Source organism: Parus major, chromosome 8, assembly GCF_001522545.3.
Source record: "Parus major isolate Abel chromosome 8, Parus_major1.1, whole genome shotgun sequence".
Taxonomy (NCBI): Eukaryota; Metazoa; Chordata; class Aves; order Passeriformes; family Paridae; genus Parus; species Parus major.
The window spans coordinates 8,777,982-8,796,969 of NC_031777.1; the positions used below are offsets into that span (position 1 = coordinate 8,777,982).

Below are 18,988 nucleotides of genomic sequence, written 5' to 3' on the forward strand. Positions count from 1 at the left end.
ATGAAAGGTTCAAACCACAGCACCCATCAATTATTACTGTACCTTCCTCTTACTTGTTTCTCCTTACTATGTTGATTTCTTAATCTATGAAAAAAGATAATATAACTACTTTTGGCAGTAATTTGAAGATCTAGAGCCCAAGAAAAGCTGTTTAACAAAAAAGGAATGATTAGCTAAGGTTTTTAAAAGATCCAAAATACCACTGGAATTTCAAAGGACATCAACATTTAACATTTTCACTAATCAATTCATTATTGCATTCAAGAAAACACATTCTGCTTTCTCTACATTTGAGAAAATGAAATGTTCACTCGATGGAGAAAATCTTCTAAAATAATACAGAATAATTTTAATCTTTATGCCTGATAAGCCTGAAAATGCTGCTCAGACCAACCCATCACCCAAGAACCTGCATCACCCAAGGAATTTTGATATTGTTAAATTTTATTTTATAGTACAGTGTTGGGCACTTTATGGTAATGTGGAATTCACTGAAAACTTCTACTGATGCCACAAATTTTGGAAGGAAACAGAAAAAACAAACCACACCACACATCACAGCTCAATACATCTAGACAGTGCACTACTAACAGTAGTCTAAGGTCAGAATTACAGTTCTCAAGATGACTTTGAACAGTAGTCCAGAAGGTGCAAAAGCATGAAGTAAATTTGGCTCTAGTTTGGTTAAAATGTCAGTAACTAACTACATTTTTAAAACTGTAAGGACAATGCTGGTTGTTTGGTCTGTGAGTTTTTTTTATCTCAAAACTATCAATAACATCTCAATGTGTCCTGTACTTTATGCCTCTCTTTTACATATTAAAGGCTCACAATAAGGAGCATTATTGGGAATGGTTTTCAAGGGTCACCAAAAAAAAGTTGTAAAAAAAACTAAAAAAAAAAAATAAAATTAGAAGCATCAAGATACATGATGTTTCTTTGTTCTGTGTCGAGACATTTCTCATCATATCTGACACATATTTAAAATTCACAAACACAAACTGACAGTTTGCCAAGAATCTAAGCATTTTAAATTGCTCTTCCTCCTCAAAAATCATTAAGTAAGAGACGTGATGTGCTTGTGTGCAAGCTGCACCAAGATTACTTCTTCCACAGTGCTTTATTGCCTCATTCAAGTATATTAATTTAAAGAAGGTCTCAAGGAAAAATAAAAGGATAAAAGAAAATGTACATCAATATACAAAGAAATTAATTTACAAAAACTTAAAAAGATACTGGCAACATTACTAGATGTTTTAAGTAATGACTTAAAATAATTAGGGATGTCACAAACTAAATTCTTCTGGTCATTGCTATGAACTCTCACCTCATTGCTGGTTCTGAAAAGCAGTGCTTAACACCTCAACATTTTACCCATTATAAACAAGTGATCAAAGCAGAAACTAAACATCATCAATTCTAATAGTTAACTTGACTTCAATTTAACCAGGTTTTACTTTTAGAGCTACCTGGAACTACTGGTATGTGAACAGTGGCTTCGGCCTTATTATTTCTACAGAATGTGACATCCATAATCACTCCCAGTCACTACATTTTCCTCATTAGAATATATTTCTTCATGTTTTATCATACAACCATATTTCAAAGCTACATCTAATTTTATACATTTCTGAAAAATACAATTTCATGGATCTGCTTGAAAGCAGATGTGCACTACTAAATTACTTTGAAACAAGGAGAAATATTGCACAAAATTCACTGAAGATTTGAAAGTCAACACATTTCCCCCCTCCCAACCAAATTGCTCCCTTATTTTTAAGAGAATGTTAATTCACACAGAATCATAATAGATGTCAATGTACTTGAACTCAACCTATTTTCCAAATGCTAATACTGTTACTGGATTCTAAATACAAGTGTCGTTAGTATTGACCTAAGTAATAGTACAATTTAATTGAGTACCCTTTTCTACAGTACACCTTGGAGTAACATCCAACTGTGTTACCTGCTTCATACTCCAACCCAGGAGAGGATGGCAATGGCCCTGCCAACTACATGGGTTGTGGATGGGCCTCTAGACTGAGGTGGCTGTGGACTCAACAGGAAACTCTGCAAGAATAGGTGAAGCAGATTTCCAAAAGACCTGTCATGTACTTTCAACTGGCCACTGACTGAAACTGTGGAAGAGATATTGCAGAACAGATCAAGGAAGGTTTTGTACAAACAAGCTGTATCATCCCTTTCCATTCCTTTATATTTTCAACACCCCAAGGAATTCTAGGCCACCTGTGGTCCATGCTCCTGGGGTGAAGATGAGGACACGGTCTGGTTAGCTCAGATTCTGCTAACAAGTAAACAACACCCGGCAGAGACAGACACACCTAATAGCAGCAAAGAAGTTACTGAAGACAAATCACATCACCATTCATACTGGTTTTGCTGGTGCAATTATTTCTACATTCATTCTTCAGAGATTTACTGCAATACCTTGGGAACAGACAGCCCTCACCATCCTGAGCTTTTCAATAAGGAAGCTACTTATTGGCCACATTTGTCTAGCCTGAAATTTCAGGCTGTTGGGAACACACTGGCTAGAGTCTCACAGCACCTGGACTAGAGGCTGGTGCCAAGGGAGAAGATGCTAACTCCTTGGAAATAAAGCTCCTCTTGAGCTCTCCCTGAGGAGTCAGGGAGGGCTATGGTTAGGGGTTCCTCCTACAGGACACAGTATGGTCAGGATTACACAGCGGACACTTGCAAAGGGGCCTCATGCTGGCACTTGATTATTGCATGAAATGTTTCTTTGATTACTTACATGCATACAGAACGTATTTTAGATGTCCTAGCAATTCTATTAAACAGCTGCACCAACGAAAAGTTGTTCTGTAGAAATGAATATCATTGACTGTAGGTGGATAAAGAGAAGCTGTTATAAACACCTGGTTTTACTGTTCTTTTGCCTAGACTTTACATTGGTTACAAGAACACGAGGTGGTAAACTAGCTCATCCTAAAACCTGAAAAGACATCTAAAACAGAATTTTAAGGTCTAAAACACTCTTCTAATAGATTGGGTGGGATTTTCAGAAGCACCCAGCACTTGTCTAAAACTCTGCCTGAAGTCTGTGTTACAATGCCTGAGAGGGGACTTCAGCCAAGGTTGAGAGTTTCTGATGATCCCACCCCAACACCACCAGCACCACTGAAATGCTAAATGACAAGGAAGGGTTCAGTTGACAACTTCTATGACAACTTCTACAACTACATTTTTTCTTCAGAACTAGTCTATTTTTTCAGAACTACACAACACCCAAATATGTGAGACGGAAGAGCAAACCACTGCCTACACAGACAGCCCTCTGCATGCATAGAGGGTGGGTAGGGATCACCTCTGCATCCACAGTACTTCCCTGATATCTGCAGTTTTCCTCATTACATCACTATACCTGTGAATGGGAAGGCTCTGACTGGGACAATGTATTAGCCATTCTGCAAATCCCACAGGGAGTTAACTCCACAGGCAATATTACTTTTGCCTGCATGACTGAGCTGGAACCACTGTAGCTGAGATAGAACTGAAATCTGTATTTCTTCAAAGTTATTCTCTCTCCTGTGGACTTCTTCCTGTGGATCTGCTTCACCACACTGCACTGGAAAAACGCAGGAATCCCTTTGTCCTTCCACTGCCCTTACTTTTTTCTCCCAAACCAGGTGAGTGATACAGCTCATTTTAGGCAGACAACTATGCAAAATTAACTTAAAAATATTAATTTCAAGTCCTGATTTGACTTTCTACATTGGAAGTTTGTTCCTATGTGTAAGTAACAGACCACAAAGCTTAATCAAATAACCTGGTATCTCCCTTAAACGGGAGAAATGGGAAGATTTTTGAGATCCTGAAGAAGAGATGCCTCTAAAGAAGACCACAGGAGCTCTGACTGAGCAGAATTCAGTTCTCACCAGTAGCTGGTGATCAATGTTGATGATTTTCAAAGACACTAGAAGGATTTCCACATAAAAAGCATACAAGTATAAAACTTGCAAAGTACTGGACCTGGAAAATGTATCTTAATATAGAACCTAATGAGGTACTAAAAATACTGCATATGTAGCCAATAAACAATTTTATATTATCACAAGGACAGAGAACAAGAGTACTGAACCAGAAATATCAATTTGGACTCTTATGTATTTGGTAAGTGGCAATGCTATTCAAATAAGGCACAAATATTAGCCTTTTTAAAAGATCACTGATAGTAAGTGGAAAAGATGCTGTATATTCCAGATTTAAAAATGCACCTACAGTTAAAATCAACATATCTATAAGACTAAGCTATTTCTGAACCCATACAAGGCTCAAAACAAAAAAAAATACTATTTAATAATTTTAAACAAACTATGGGCTTTGTGAATAGTAAGGAGACAATGCAGCATAAGCACAGAAACATTTTGACTGAAATGAAAATAATTCTAGGTTGAATATTACCATATTTTATTTAATCTGTTTACTTCTTTTCAGCCTCCATTTTCACTCCATGAAGCACTGAATTATTACCACAATGCCTCAGTTTTGAAAGATCAAACTTCCAGCTGATCCACTTCAAACTTTCAGTTTTATTGATCCTTATAAAAACTTCAGAATACTGTCAGTCTCACATGGCTTCTATATTTATTTCACAAAACTCAGGATGGGACAACCTATGTGATTATTTTTCTAACTCTCATGTAAAGCCAGTAAGATTGATGCCAGTACTAGACAGTCATTTTTGAAAACCATTTTCTGGCAGTATTCCTGGACTTAGGTGTTTGATGGTTTTGAAAGTAATGATGGCCATAATTTCTGGTTTTTGGGGTTTTTTTCGGTTTTTTTTTTTTCCTATTTTCCTCCTTGAAACATGATACTGTTTCCTGCCTTTAATAAATGAAGAAAACAAAGCAACTTAGACTGAACCATGGATAGAAACATCATGTGAGTTGTAGAGGAAAAGAAAAGGAGAACTTTTAAATTCTCATCACAAAATGCAAGGAGATGAATGAGAAGGAGTGAGAAGTACTACAAGAACAAAAAACTGGGTATTGCCTGTCTTCTCTTAGACACAATTGCAGCACTATGCTTGGGCAATGTTTAGTACCAGCAAGGGAGAAGAATACCCTCAAGTCATTAATGCCAGCTTTAAACAAGGAACCATCATGTTGCTTTGGAGCTTTGTCATCTGAACAGCACATGAGCCACCTGGCCTGACCTATTTGGAAAGCTGAGAGTGAATATTTTCATAATTTGTATGATACTTTTGATTTCTAATAGTGCAATTTTTTTGCCAAGTAACATTTTTTTTGCTATTAAAAAATTCAGAACATACCATGTTGATGCATAAGAGGAAACCAAAGGATAAACAAATAGTCTGGAGTCCAGACCTCTGGATGTACAACTGCTAACTCTGGAACACTGAGCTTCTCCAGAAATGCAGATACACTCCAAAATGTTCATGCTTGATCAGACCCAGATATTTCTGTAAGATTTGCACTTTTACAACCTTTTAGCTTTGTTGCATTGATTAAAAAAAAATAATTCTGGAGGCTCATTCTCAGTGGCAAGTACTGGCCCAGCCCTTCTCATTCTGGAACAAAATGAAACTGCAGTAACAAACCCCAGGTCTCACTCTACCAAGCCTCTCTGGTGAGCTTCCAAACAGTGCCTCTGCCATGCCATGGAACAATTCCCTTAGGTCAGCTGCCTTGTAAGAACACAGCCAAAAAAACCCCTGTGTCAGCTAGAAGGAAAACAAATTAATAAATCTCAGTGAGGCAACTGATATGAAACTCTGCTACAAACTAGTATTAAGGTACTAAAGCACAATATGATCCAAATACCAACCCCAGGAATGCTCCCACTCAGGCCTAGGCTGAGATTATCAGAAATCATTCATGCCAAAGAGGGAAAGAAAAAGGTTTCATGACTTAGAAGAGCAGCAGAACATTCTTCTCAGGTAGGATTCATTCTATACCTATGTGCTTTTTCTACCAACTTTACCACAAATATCCCTCAAAGTTGATGATTCCTATCTGCTGAAATGGATTAATTGTCTTTTCTATCCTGACTGTTGTGGAGACAAGGTATGCAATGGTGAGGTGGAAAAAGAAAAGACGAAGACCATTTTTAAAATGAAAGAGCTGCTCCATAGAGCATTAAAAATGGTCAATTTTAAATATCCAAATATTTGTAAGGAACACTGCCAGAAAGAGGACAAATGCTTGTTCTAAATACGTTATACATCAGGACCATTTATTCTCCTTCACTGAATTTAGAAAGAAGTTTTTGGTTGTCCAGCTTGGCTAAAAAGAGAGTTGGATATATGCAGTCTCAATCTGAATCTGTAAATTTAGCTTTCTAGTGTTACAAATTAGGCACATATTAGTTTTCCAACTATTAAGCTGCAAAAAATAAAAAATAATAGAAATTATCAATTCCACTTACACTTTCCTTTCTGAGAATTTTTAGGTGAATTAGTCTACCTAGGGAAACTGGATGACGTGTCTTTAAAGTGTCTTAGTTGTAAACAGAAGTCAATAAATGTCACATTGTAATTCAGTAATTCATGTACTTTATAGAAGAGAGAAAACCACGTGCTACCTTTTTGAAGTCTGGAAGACAGAGCCACAGTTTTAGTTTGGAGTAAGTTCCAAGTTATAGTCACAAGAAATTCCTTAATGCAAAAGGTCTCCTTCCCTCCCCGACCTTTGCTGAAGCAAATTCCTGCCATGGAAAATCATTATTGCTGTTTTGTAGATTTGCATTCATCTTCTAAGACAGTAGAACCCCTTGTCAAAAGATTAAGGCAATTATTATTCATTAAAAATATTAACATTTGTACATTTCAGACAAATCAGATTGCTTGGTTCATTTCATGCTAATGGAATTAACATAGTACCTTCGAAACCTGGCTACCTTTAGGCAACACCCTTGCTGCTTAGAGGAAGGAAACACTAGGAAGCATCATACACTTGCTGTATTTTTAACACAGAGACTAACTAGTACCTGATTTAAGAGTGCATTCATATATTTAGTTCCATTTTGTGGACCTAACTACAGCCAACAAATGAACTGAGTAAACACAGAAGCGGATGTCTAATGGCAGAAAATGCATATTCAACTGAAGATAATTATTTTTATAACAGAAGATCTCTTATTCCTTTCCATTCTTTTTGGTTATCATGTTATATGGAGTTACATAGAGTCCTGAGTAGTCTCCCTTTAACATCTGATGGGAGTCAAGTTTCTCTTCTCATAATTTTCTTACGTTTTATTTCCACTGCTACCACTGGATAAGCTATCCTTTGAAATATTTAAACCATAGTGAAAAGCAGAATTCAGTTTACATAATGACACCACTTCCTGAAGAAGTCCGCCTTCTTCTGGAATTTCATCTCCTTCCTTTTCACCTTTTTCCCAAGGGATCAGAATGGATGGCTGTTGAGCAAGACCTGCTGGGAGCTGATCTTCTGAGGTATTGCTTAGTGTTTCATTAGACTTTGCATACTGACAGGAAGAAAAGCCTGCTTTGAAACTTTCCAGGGAAGTAAACTGGGCACTTGGTTGTACTGGAGATAGGGATGTCAAACTAGTGGTGTCCATCTTGTCAATAGTAAAGGTTTTTCTACTCTTCTCTTCTTCTATCCTTGAAAGAGATTCTCTCTGGCCATCAGAAGAAACTTGCTTCCTTGGTGATGGGGGGAGCTGCTTCCCATGGAGGACACTATCATCCTGGCCAAGGTTCCACTCTGCCTGGTCATTAGCACTGCTGCAGAGCAGGGTAAGGTTGCCCTCACTAGGTGCATTTGACTTGTTCTGAAAGAAAGAAACGTGTTCATAGTTAGTGTCACAAGAAACATCTCTACACTGGTATTTTTGAAACACAAGCACTGTGGAAGGCATTTCACATGTTCCTAAGTCAAGATTCTCCTTGGGACTCAGTGTTACAAAACAACATCCCAGATGAAATGCAAGGCCAAGTGTTTTTACATTTCTTCACAGAACATCGTCTCTTAACCTAAGGACTGCCTCTGGTACCACAAAGAGATTTTTGTCTCCTCTCTCCATTCAGCCTTGGTACAAGCAGTTTTGACAGTGAACAAAGACACACTTTTCTTGTTTGTACCCATAATATGAGAGGGAGGAGGACTAAAACTAAAACGAAAACCAGATGGCATTTCCTCTTTGCATCAGTAATTAATTATACCAACTTTCAATATTAAAGTTTTTTTGTCAAACAAAATTGGTCATTTTATTAATCTAACCCCTGTGTGACACTCTTAATATCAGATTTTACAAGCTTTATAAATATTTGCATCAGTATTTGCTGCTCCAGTAACAAGTCTTCTACAATAGGATCCCTTTCAGCAAAAAGTAAGTGTTGGACAGCTGATATTTGTAGGAACTCAAAAAGACTAAGGTTTTTTGGCTGATACCACAGCAGTCACTTGGTGAGGATTTTAAAACTGTAGGCAAGCAGTCTGTTTACACTAATGGACTAGTGCAACTCTATCTAATCTAGGAACAAGGAGCCCTCTTAGAAAACTCTGGAGTGCTATTCTAGCAGTGTTTTGGGTGCAATTACCACCTGGATCTCATGACTTAAATCAAGAAGGAAACATCATTGTATCACTAATTAGTCTAAGTCTACAAGGTGAAAATTAAAAATGCCTTCTAAACTAGATTAAAAAATCCTAAACCAGCTCAAGGCATATCAGATTAAACAGAAAAAAAATGATATAAATGTAATATTAAACTATTGATTAAGTAAATTATTACACTGTGCACAGCTCTCTATGTGGTTTAAGGGAAAAATACTGTTCCAAGATGATTTAGTAATCTGGACAATTTCCTGGCAGGTGAAAAACCATCATGCAGTGGCCAGCATGAGTGTGCTGTTATATAGCTCTAGGAAGACACATCAGCAATTCTAAGGACTGTGCTACAGTGTCTGAGCTGCGTGCTGTTTATTCCACAAGTGCAGGATTCCACTGTAAATGGACTTGGATTGGTTTTCAAATGAAAGCAGAAGACTAACCGCAGTCTTGTAGTCAATGTCATCCATTGATCTAAAGAAATCCAGGCTCTTTGCTCCTGAGAGTTTTCCTTGATCTGAACTGTGTGTGCTTAGTGTGTCCAGAATCTCTCCAAGCAAGTCCATTTCTCCTTGATGCTGAGTTATCCCAGTTTCACCAGAACCATCACTATCGTAAAAGTAAGCAGAAGCTTCTTCACTGTCTTCTGATGATAACCTGAAAACAAAACTTTTCCATCAGACAGGAACATAAATCATTTTATTAAGGTCACCACTGAAAGGACATAGGAGAATGCATTTCAAGACCTTTGAATGGGAACATAAACCTGGAATATCTTTCTACTCAAGAATTTTCCTGAACACAGATAGATGGTGTTGATGGAGATGCAGTTACTATTAGCTGCCTCCTGGCCTAGCCAAACACTTTGTTCTAGCAGCTAGACTCTCCTACTGCAATAGGTTCTCTATCAGAGCATGCCCCTCACATGGGCAGATCTACTGAAGTACTGTCTATCTGCAAGGAGAACTGGTGCTTTTATCTCTTATTTCCTTGCTTGCTCATTGCAATATCCTTACCCCACACGCCCATTCTACCACGGTCTTTTTCAACCTCTGTCTATCAGTACTGCTACAAAGGCTGTTTTCCATGGCTCACTGTTTTCATTATATCCTTTTAACACTTCATTAGCTCCCTCTACCCTACTATATCACAGCTTAAACTGCTTGATTTTGATCAGTGTCCTTTCTGGTTTATATCCAGATGTTCATTATCAAAAATCGACTCCTCAATTCAGAAAATGCCTCAATGAAGTTGAATTCTCAGCTTAAACTTTTCCTTTAGTTCTCATATAGAAAGACCTTGATATAAAACTTCCAAGGCATTATTTGTCTTTCAGACCCTTCAAAAAATCTCCCATTGTCATGGCCACAACACAAGCCTTAAGGAATAGATTAGCTGAAGTCACTGCCCACCATGTTGAGGAATATTTTGCTGTTTTCTTTGTATAGCTAGTCTTTTTATCTGGAGACTGTGAAGACTGAGGATTATGTCAAGCTCTTCTGGACACTATAAATAATGAAAAGATATAATAGCTTGTCCCTCTTTTTAAAGCAGATTTAAATCCTAAACTACTTGACATCATCTAGATCAAGAATTGAGCTAGACAGGAGAAAATTGTGTCACTTGAATTCCACTTTGCTGAATAACACTTGTTACCCCCTCTCCTATACATATATAACACATCCAAACAGGCTTCTTACTTGCTTGTTCTCTCAATTTCATCGTCATCTTCATCCAAGGCAAAATCCTGGTTACTAAGGCGCTGGTTGAAACGAGTCTAGAGGAAGGACAATTAATATTATAATTTTGTTTATTTTTTCTATTTCAGCATTACTTATTAGGAGACCAGCTGCTGAATTACTCATTAGGGCTTCTGAGCACTTGATGAGGTAAACCACATATTGATCAAGTCTTATAAAGGTTGTTCCAAGTCCTCAAGCATTCTCTTCATGGCCTATGGAGGGCCTCCTTATTTATGCAAAGCCTGGAGTGCCTTATTTATGCAAAGCATTGACTAGCAGAAGACTGAATACTGGAGGAAAAGCATCACTCAAGTAGGTAAGAAAGGTACCCTTTCTTAAAAGCACATTACAAAAAGCACTGTGGTTTAGTACTTTCTGGTAGAAATACTTGCCAAGATTTGGTTCATGTGGTCTACTGAGCATGAAGAAAAAACTGATTTTTGAAGTAGCAAATACAAAGGAAGTTTGGATTCTCTTTACACATCTGTGTTTATGTTATGGTACTGTACAGGATTGCAGAGAGTAAATAATATCCAGATCAGAAACTCTGGACTAATTATGTCTTTGTGCAGGATAATTTACAGTGGATTACAATAAATTCCAACCCAGTGCATCTTCAGAGCACCCCAAGAGGACTTTGCATGGACAAGCTGGTGAGCTGTAAATTCACACATTTTTATACAGAAGACTTATCTATTACATGACATTATTATTTAGCTAACAAAAATAGGCTAAAGAATTCCACAATAATTAGAAAAAAGTCTCTATCCTGACCAGAACATTTAAATCAGGAATTTTAGTCCCTTGTACTTCACAAACTACTGTCATCAGGACTATACATCTCTTATACTTGTATTAAGAACTTTTTATATAAGAAGTTTAACCATACTGGTGATCAATACACTGAAGAGAATATGAATCCTGGATAGCCACTAATAATTAAGACATACGGATGCAATTTGTAAAGAGGGAAAACAGTGTTAGCTAACTTTTAGGAAAACCATTCAAAAGTAAGAAGTGCTACTGCCTACGTCTCATCATGCAGTTCACCAAATGCTTAAACCTGCAACAAGCCCCTGATGGGAAGAAATATGGCCTTAATTTCAGACTACAAGGAGCTTGAAAATCTCGTACTGTGAGGATTTCAGTATGTTACCTATTACAGATGTTGTCAATGTTCTACAAATATCAGGATGCTCTCTGCAACTCCCCACCCCCCATTATTTAGAGGAACATCTCAGCAGTCATTCTTTAGAGACTGAGACATTTCTTCTTGTTCAACAAGAGAGAATTTAATTAAAGCAGTGAGTTTTGATAACACTTTCCACAGTTCTTTGCCCTCAAAGAGGAAACATATGGTTCTTAATGTGTTAAACCGAGTAATAGTTGATGGAAAGTGAGATAATTATTAGAGTATTACAACCCATCAAACAACCCTAATTAAGATTCATTTTGAGTAAAAGGTATAGGATGGACTATAGAGAAACAAACTATTTCTAACTTTTTCATATTTTTGTGAGTTCTTTGTGTCATTGCCATGCACTGTTGCAGTAATTCTCCTGCTGGTAACTAAAAGAAAATGAATTACTCTGTTAACTGATACTGGTGATTGCTTATCTTACTGATCCCTGTCACAACTACAGTCACTGGTTTTGGTTTTAAAGTTGCAGCTTTAAGTACTTATCTTCACTGGGAAAATAAAAATATTTTGTTTAGATAACACTGGAAATTAACATCTTCCCAAAAAAAAAAAAAAATTCTGACATGACATTCATTGTAATTCAAGCTCTAACCTGGAATTGGCTCATAGAGGGCAAAATCCTGTCTGCCTCTCTCATTTTCTTCAAATTTGCATCAAAATTAGATGTTGCCATCACATTTACTCCTACTAATGTAAATATGAGATTTTGTAGGGAAAAGGGTTCTTCAAAATGTTGAGAAGTTGCAGAAAACAAAATGTAAACTGACACTTGTTCATCTGCACAGGAATTAATTCTGTCAATGGAATAAAATTCTACAAGATAACACTTGCTGAAATTTATTTGTTGAAATAAATAATATTTCAAAGAGGACAGATACCAAGCCTCAAGAAAAAAAATAGAGGAAAAAAGTAAAAAAAGTTGTGTCTTTGAGAAATAGGAGCTGAATAAAATGAAATAGAATCAGCAAACACCATAGGCATTGCAATGGCCCCTCAGAACATCTATGAACAGTAATATGGAAGTGTGTCAGGGAAAGCACGAATAATCATAAAAAGGAATGTAACAGACAAGTTCATAAACTTAAAACCTCCTTCCAAAACAAGAACTCTTAGCTCCTGATGGCCAAATTTTTTGAAAAAACATTTTTTTTACCAATTTAAATGATTAGGAGTATATTATAAAATTATACAGGGAGGCTTTCAACAACTAAACCAAATAAAATGGGACTTATGTACAAAAAAAAAAAAAGATATGGGGGAAGGGAAGGAAAGGAAAATATCTGGCTGTAAGTAACGACCTTCTCCAGCATTTACAACTCTGTGAGCTAACCACGGAGACAACCAGCAACATATGTTTTTGAATAGGTGACTTTCCTTTAGAAGCTGTAATAAAAACAACTGCAAGGGAGGGGTATGTCCAGACTATTTTGCAAAGAAAGAAAAAGAAAGAAAGAAACCTTAATAAATTTCAAAAAGAGCCATAAAACTTTTTCAATGCTCCACTAGGCAAAGTGACAGAGTATGTGCACCTGCAAAAGCTGTCAGAGTCATTTAAGCAGTCCTTACATTATTGACGTACCCTGCTGTTTGCAGTTATTTAAGCTTTTAATTTCTGTCTTTTCTGCATTTTGAAGTGTGTAACCTTTTTTATACCCCTTTATAAAAAAAAGGACAGACTTCTGCTTCCTTCCTGATTAGCATTCTAATAACAAACAGACCATTTAAATTTATTACCACAAGAAATGATATGGCAACAGTCTTTTCTTGCTGCACTAGAACTTTATAAAGTCTTAATAGACTGCTGTCATATTTTTTTCTATAAAATAAAGGAATAAACTTCTTTAAAGTACCTGGTTGTTTTGCTTCTTCCAAACAGTTCTGCTTATATATTAAATTTATTACTTAATTTATTTACTTTATATCTTAACAGGAACAGGGATTCAACTTTTGCTGTTTCAAATTTATCTCATCTTCCTGCACATGGCATCTCTTATCTCTCATTTTGCTTGGAATGTAAAAGCTGAGCACACTTAAGCTCATGGTCTCCACAAGCTGGTGTGAGGTTATATATCCTTTTTGTGTTCACCTTATCCATCGTCTCTGGTTGCTGCCCTGCTTCAAAATCTCCTTCTGCAAGTGGTCTATACAGACCTGAATCAATGCCAATCACTGAAGAAAGGAAAAGGAGCTGACAGTATAAATACTGTAGAACCAAATAAAGGGAGAATCAGTCCTTAAACTGTTCTCTTCTGCTTGCTGGTAGCCCCACAAAATGTACTACTTTGGAATAAAAAAGCCAAAATACATGAATGCTAAAGGATTTAAATATAAGATGGTTGTATTCTTGATTGGGCATGAAAGTCAATCTTTGAAATGTCAGCTTTTTATATAATGCTACACCTTTCAGACATTCAGCTTTTGGTAATGAGTGCTTATTGATTGATACTAAGGCAGGAAGTTTAACAAGTGTGCTGCTATTAATTACACTCAAAGTGAAAAACAAATAATCTTTTGATAAATGACAGCATCAATACAATTTCACATTTACTCTGCTACTCAATACATCAACACAAATAAAGTATCAAAAAAAATAATATATATATACCATGGTTTAAATCTATGAAGGACTGTTTCCTGTTTCTTAAAATTTTAGACATTATTAATTCAGGATCAGAAAGCAAAGTAAATACAAGCCCACTGTTATTTATGATTCAGTATTTTATTTTACCCATCCTCCTTTACAACCAAATCACAGGCATAATTATGGCTCCATCCAGTAGAGAAGCAAAAGATCTCTCAATCAGACTTTCCAGTAAAGCACAACTTGTTGCCTTCCTTTCTGGTTAAGCACTGTGACCTGAAACCATGACTCAGAGGAAGGTACTCCTCATTACACTCCCTGAGAGCTGAGACTGATGAAAGAAGAAGGAAAGCAGAGACAGAAAAGAAGTACACATTCTAACCAAGTGTGCTCTGATATCAGAAAACTGTCCTGGATATAAATTAAATAGACACAACCAGCAATATGTGTATGGAGCAGTGCTTTGAAATTCCAAGTACACTTTAATGCTACAGAGATCTGCAGTGACTATTGTAAAGTTATAGGAAACCCTAATACCTATGCTGAGGTAGGATTTATTTTAAGTACAGATGATAAATTTGTTGAGATACTTAGTCAGGGACAGCAAATGTAATTACTTTTGTTCTGAATTACTGTGGTGAAAAATGAACAAGCTCTCAGCTCCCTACCATTTATGCATGCCACACTCCTGAACACAGGTATCATTTGAGAATCGTGTAATGCTGCTTTTCCTTTTTAACAATTAATCATGCTTCTGAAAATATTTTTTCAAAAATAGCTATGTTTTGCTCCAAAACAACAAGCAACCTTCCACTTTCCCTGAGGAATCGCTGATCCTTTTTTCCCCAGGAAGCCCAAGCCCCCTAAATCAGTGTGAAGACCCCACACTGCCCAGAGTGAGGGACCACCTCCCAACAGCCAGATCCTGCTTTTCTCAATGGCACTGAGGCTATTCTTAGCAAACTCTCCCGTTTTCAGCTGATGATGCACCATGGCACAGTGCCACACACCATTCTAGCTGCAAGGAGTGCACCATCCGAAGGCAGCCTGGCTCCACTTTAATTGGCAACAAGCACAAGTGTTAATCTTTTAAAATAGGACATGGAGATTTGCACTGCCATTTGCAACAACTAAAGCCAGCAGCTCATTTTTTTGGTGCATGATTTTAAGAATCAGATTCACCAGTCAAAACTTGCAGTTACAAAAATGGAGAAATGTATCACTTATTTTCCCTTTTCTGATGGTTATTAATGTCCTAATGTACACTCAATGATTAGATGGAAGGAAAATGATAGAATGGAGGGCTGAGTGAGCCACAGTGGACAGAAGAGCAGGAAGAGTGAATGTGTTAGAAAAGAAAAACTCAAGTGTCCAAAGCCACATGAATGTTGATATTAATAAAACCAGAAAAGGGAACATGGATTTGAGGTAACAAGAAAGTCAAGAGACCTGAAAGTAACTCAGGTGCACAGTGTGGGACTTTACTGAACCAGGACAGCTGTAAATCCAGTTAATTTGGCTGGAATATGCTATCTATTTGATACAATTCCTAAGCAGATAAAAGAGAGACTACTGGTAAAATTGATCTTTTGGGTAAAATGTGTATCATACCCTTACATCAGCAGAACTATCTCATGGTACAATCACTGCTGAGAGAACCATTTCCTGATCATGTGTGACTTTCTCAGAGGAAAACTTATCAAAAATACTTAAGTTAAAATGTACAACGTGGATGTGATTGTAAACACAAACATCCTACACCTCCAGACTTCAGCAGCACCGAACCCTGTCCATCAGACCAACAGACTGTGGAAGGCCCTATTTGAATGAAGCTCCGTATGAAGCTTGAAAACAGACTAACCACATTTGCAAGGAAAAAAAGACTGTGCCTTAGAAATACTGACTCCAAGTAGATTTCTACACTGTCTAGGGATTCCAAATAGAAGAATTACCAAGGAGGAGTCCCTCCTCCTGTTTGACACCAGTAGGAGTCTTCCACTCAACAAGTAAGGTCTTTCTCTGCAAGGTGCTGTGGAATTTGGCTGGCACTTGGAATTGGATGTTACTAATTTTGGCTATTTTAGGGCCCAAATTAGAAAATTAGCAGGCAAGACAGAGGCATCATCAGGATGTAATCAAGATTCTAGGTGGGCTGAGCTGCCCTTCAGTCATGCCCCTCTCTCTACTTACTGCAGAAAGAGCCTAAGGCAGCACTGCTGCTAACTTCAGCATTTCAGAAGTATCTAAAATTAGACAGACTGAATCTGGACTCTTGTATTCAGAGATGCTGAGATCCCTGCAGGAAAAAATTTTCCTGTTTCTTCTACTTCTCCCTCCTTTTGCCATCAGACAAACTTTTTTCTTTAATTTTATTTCTTTATTTTTTTTTAAATTTTTGTTGTTGTTGTTGTTCCTTCTTAGGTACAGGAATATAGAGAGGAAGAAAACGTTAGGGAACACAGAGTATCAGAGCTGAAGTTTTAGATGCTCTTCAAACCTTCAAGCCAAAAGGCAAAAGCAGCATGGAAGCTGGGACACGGGTTCTGTTGTCTGATGGCTCTCTGATTTAGTGGAGCAAAACTATGACTAGTGGAAGACAGAAGTTACACAGCAAAACAAAGTAAAAGATACCACTGCTACATTAAGATGTCAATAAATTCTCCTGATGAAAAAATTAATCTGGTTATTTCAATTAAATACTGAGGACAGGAAAGGTTCACCCAGTATGAAGATACTTTGCAAGACAGCATTGTTCTCTGAGATCCTTCAGAAAAAGGAAACAATGCTAGACATACCAGTATGGTTCACTTTTTTTGCAGACGAAAGACCCTCTGGAAGGCTGCATTTCTATTTATTAAAAAACTTAAAGAGGTGGGCTACAATAGTCAGAAAAGCATCTGTAAACTTTTTGATTGTATAAATTTTCCTTTCAGTAAGATAAATCAGAGGTAGATATGCTAATGACTTTGCCCAGAAAAACAAAGCATTCCACAGGGTAACAAAAAATTCCAGAGCAACTTTCAAGCCATCTATTTTTATTTTTTTAAAAAATTAAATTGGAATCATGGTAATTAGTGAAGAAATTTCTCAGGTGATTTTTACAGCAAAACTCAAAAACAAGCAGCCACAAGGCTGACACTGGTTTATGGGTGCAGAACAAACAACACAACCCTGCTGAGGACAGTCACTGTCACTGTTTAGTGGGAAGCAGGGATGGGTTTCAGCAATTTTGTAATTATAGCTCTACTTGGGAGCTTCCATTCCCTATTCCTGAAAATAGTATCATGCATGATACATGAAATAATCTAAATGCCTAATTTTCACAAAATCCAGGGACAATTTCACTTAACACAAATGAAGGAAGGACCCCTTGATGTGCAAGAGGTCTTCGTTGTACCAGATCCCTGTGTGCTCTGCCACTTTGGAAAGGAAGCGGGGCCACAAGAGGGCACTCTCGTAATCTGCAATTTGAATTTTGGCTGCCTAGCTTTTTCATCTTTAATTAAAAGGAAATGTGACTGTTTTGCAGAATGAAGAGATCTTACTTGACACAACAAGACAAAAGATTTTTCTCCAAATTAAAGGAAGTTAATGATATCTACAATATTTTCACATTACACCACATTAGCTAAAGAAACAGAATTTATTGATCAACAAATGCTTATTTCAAAACTGTATTTTACAGAAGCAAAATGTGATTTACATTAAAAACTACCTCGTACTATTTATGACATCTTTCAATTTATAATATTTCAGTCAATGAGGGTAGAGGAAACCTCCAGCAACAGAACCACTGTTATATGTGGTTGGTAGGCATAAATGTGATCTCAAGCATATTGTCTTAATATAAACACAGGTAAATGAGCTCAATCAGATTTATGTTTCTGAAATCATTGCGGGGCTGACTGTGGATATATTTCCTAAAAGATATTCAGTCATCTTATCATCAGTCATCTACAGAATATGTTTATTCAGCACTGTTAGCACAGGGTCCTCTCTTATTTTCCTGGGAAAAAAAAAAGTCTTCAGAATATTCCACTCTCACCAGCTTTTTCAGGTTAGGAGGGTAATCAGTGACTAGAAGTCCTTTTTAGCTAATGATTATGTCATTTATTTTACTGGCCATTGTAGGGATATTGATAAATGGGGCACTCCTGAAGGTAAGGTTATTCTGAATACATCTTCCTGCCTGACACTGCTGTCTTTGTTGAACAGATGCCAAGCACACCTACTGCAAGCTGAATTACATACTGTATAGTCTCTAGGACATACTTCAATAAAAGTGAAGAATCTCCATTTGCAGTATGTTTTTAAGAAAAAAGGAAGAAAAAAAAAAACCGCAAAAATCTCTTCTGCTTGAGAACATCAAGAAAAAAGTTTAGTCTAATTTGGTTTTTATTAAAAGTGTTTTGAAAGTTTTCTTAGACACTGTATTTGGATTCTGCAAAGTCATGGTGAGTAGTTCACTTGGTATCTTCAATACAGGAACATTTAAAACAGTGCTGCGACACAGGGATTGGTAAATCCTCCCTTAGAATCCACATTCCTATTTCCATTACAGATGGAAAGTAGTAGGTGCCTAAAGGTACAGGTAGAACATACATTTACTGAGAGACAAGGGGGCATTGCTAAATTACTAACTGCAAAGGGAACTGGTAGTTCTTATTTGGTATTCTGCTAATCTTCCAGAGTGTTTTATTTGCCATTAAATACATTATGACTGTTGATATCCTGACATGGTCCATTTTCAATAAACTACCCCAACACCTGACATAACAGTAAAATTACAAAGATCATATTCTTGAAATCAAATAGATCTTCCTGGCATTCTAACCAGGATCATCACAAACATGCTCTCTTTTTAATTATATATTAATTT

The 18,988-nt window shown here is 36.9% G+C and overlaps 1 protein-coding gene across 1 annotated transcript in view; it reads right to left on the bottom strand.

Moving 5' to 3' along the window:
* Positions 1-426: 426 nt before the first annotated feature.
* DENND1B (DENN domain containing 1B) overlaps positions 427-18,988 on the bottom strand; it is a 156,195-nt gene continuing 137,633 nt past the window's right edge. The window contains exons 23-25 of the mRNA XM_033516452.1: positions 10,286-10,362; positions 9,029-9,242; positions 427-7,806 (exon numbers count right to left, since the gene is read on the bottom strand). Of these exons, the coding sequence (XP_033372343.1) occupies positions 7,255-7,806; positions 9,029-9,242; positions 10,286-10,362 (843 nt within the window). The 3' untranslated portion in view covers positions 427-7,254. The remainder of the gene's footprint in view (positions 7,807-9,028; positions 9,243-10,285; positions 10,363-18,988) is intronic.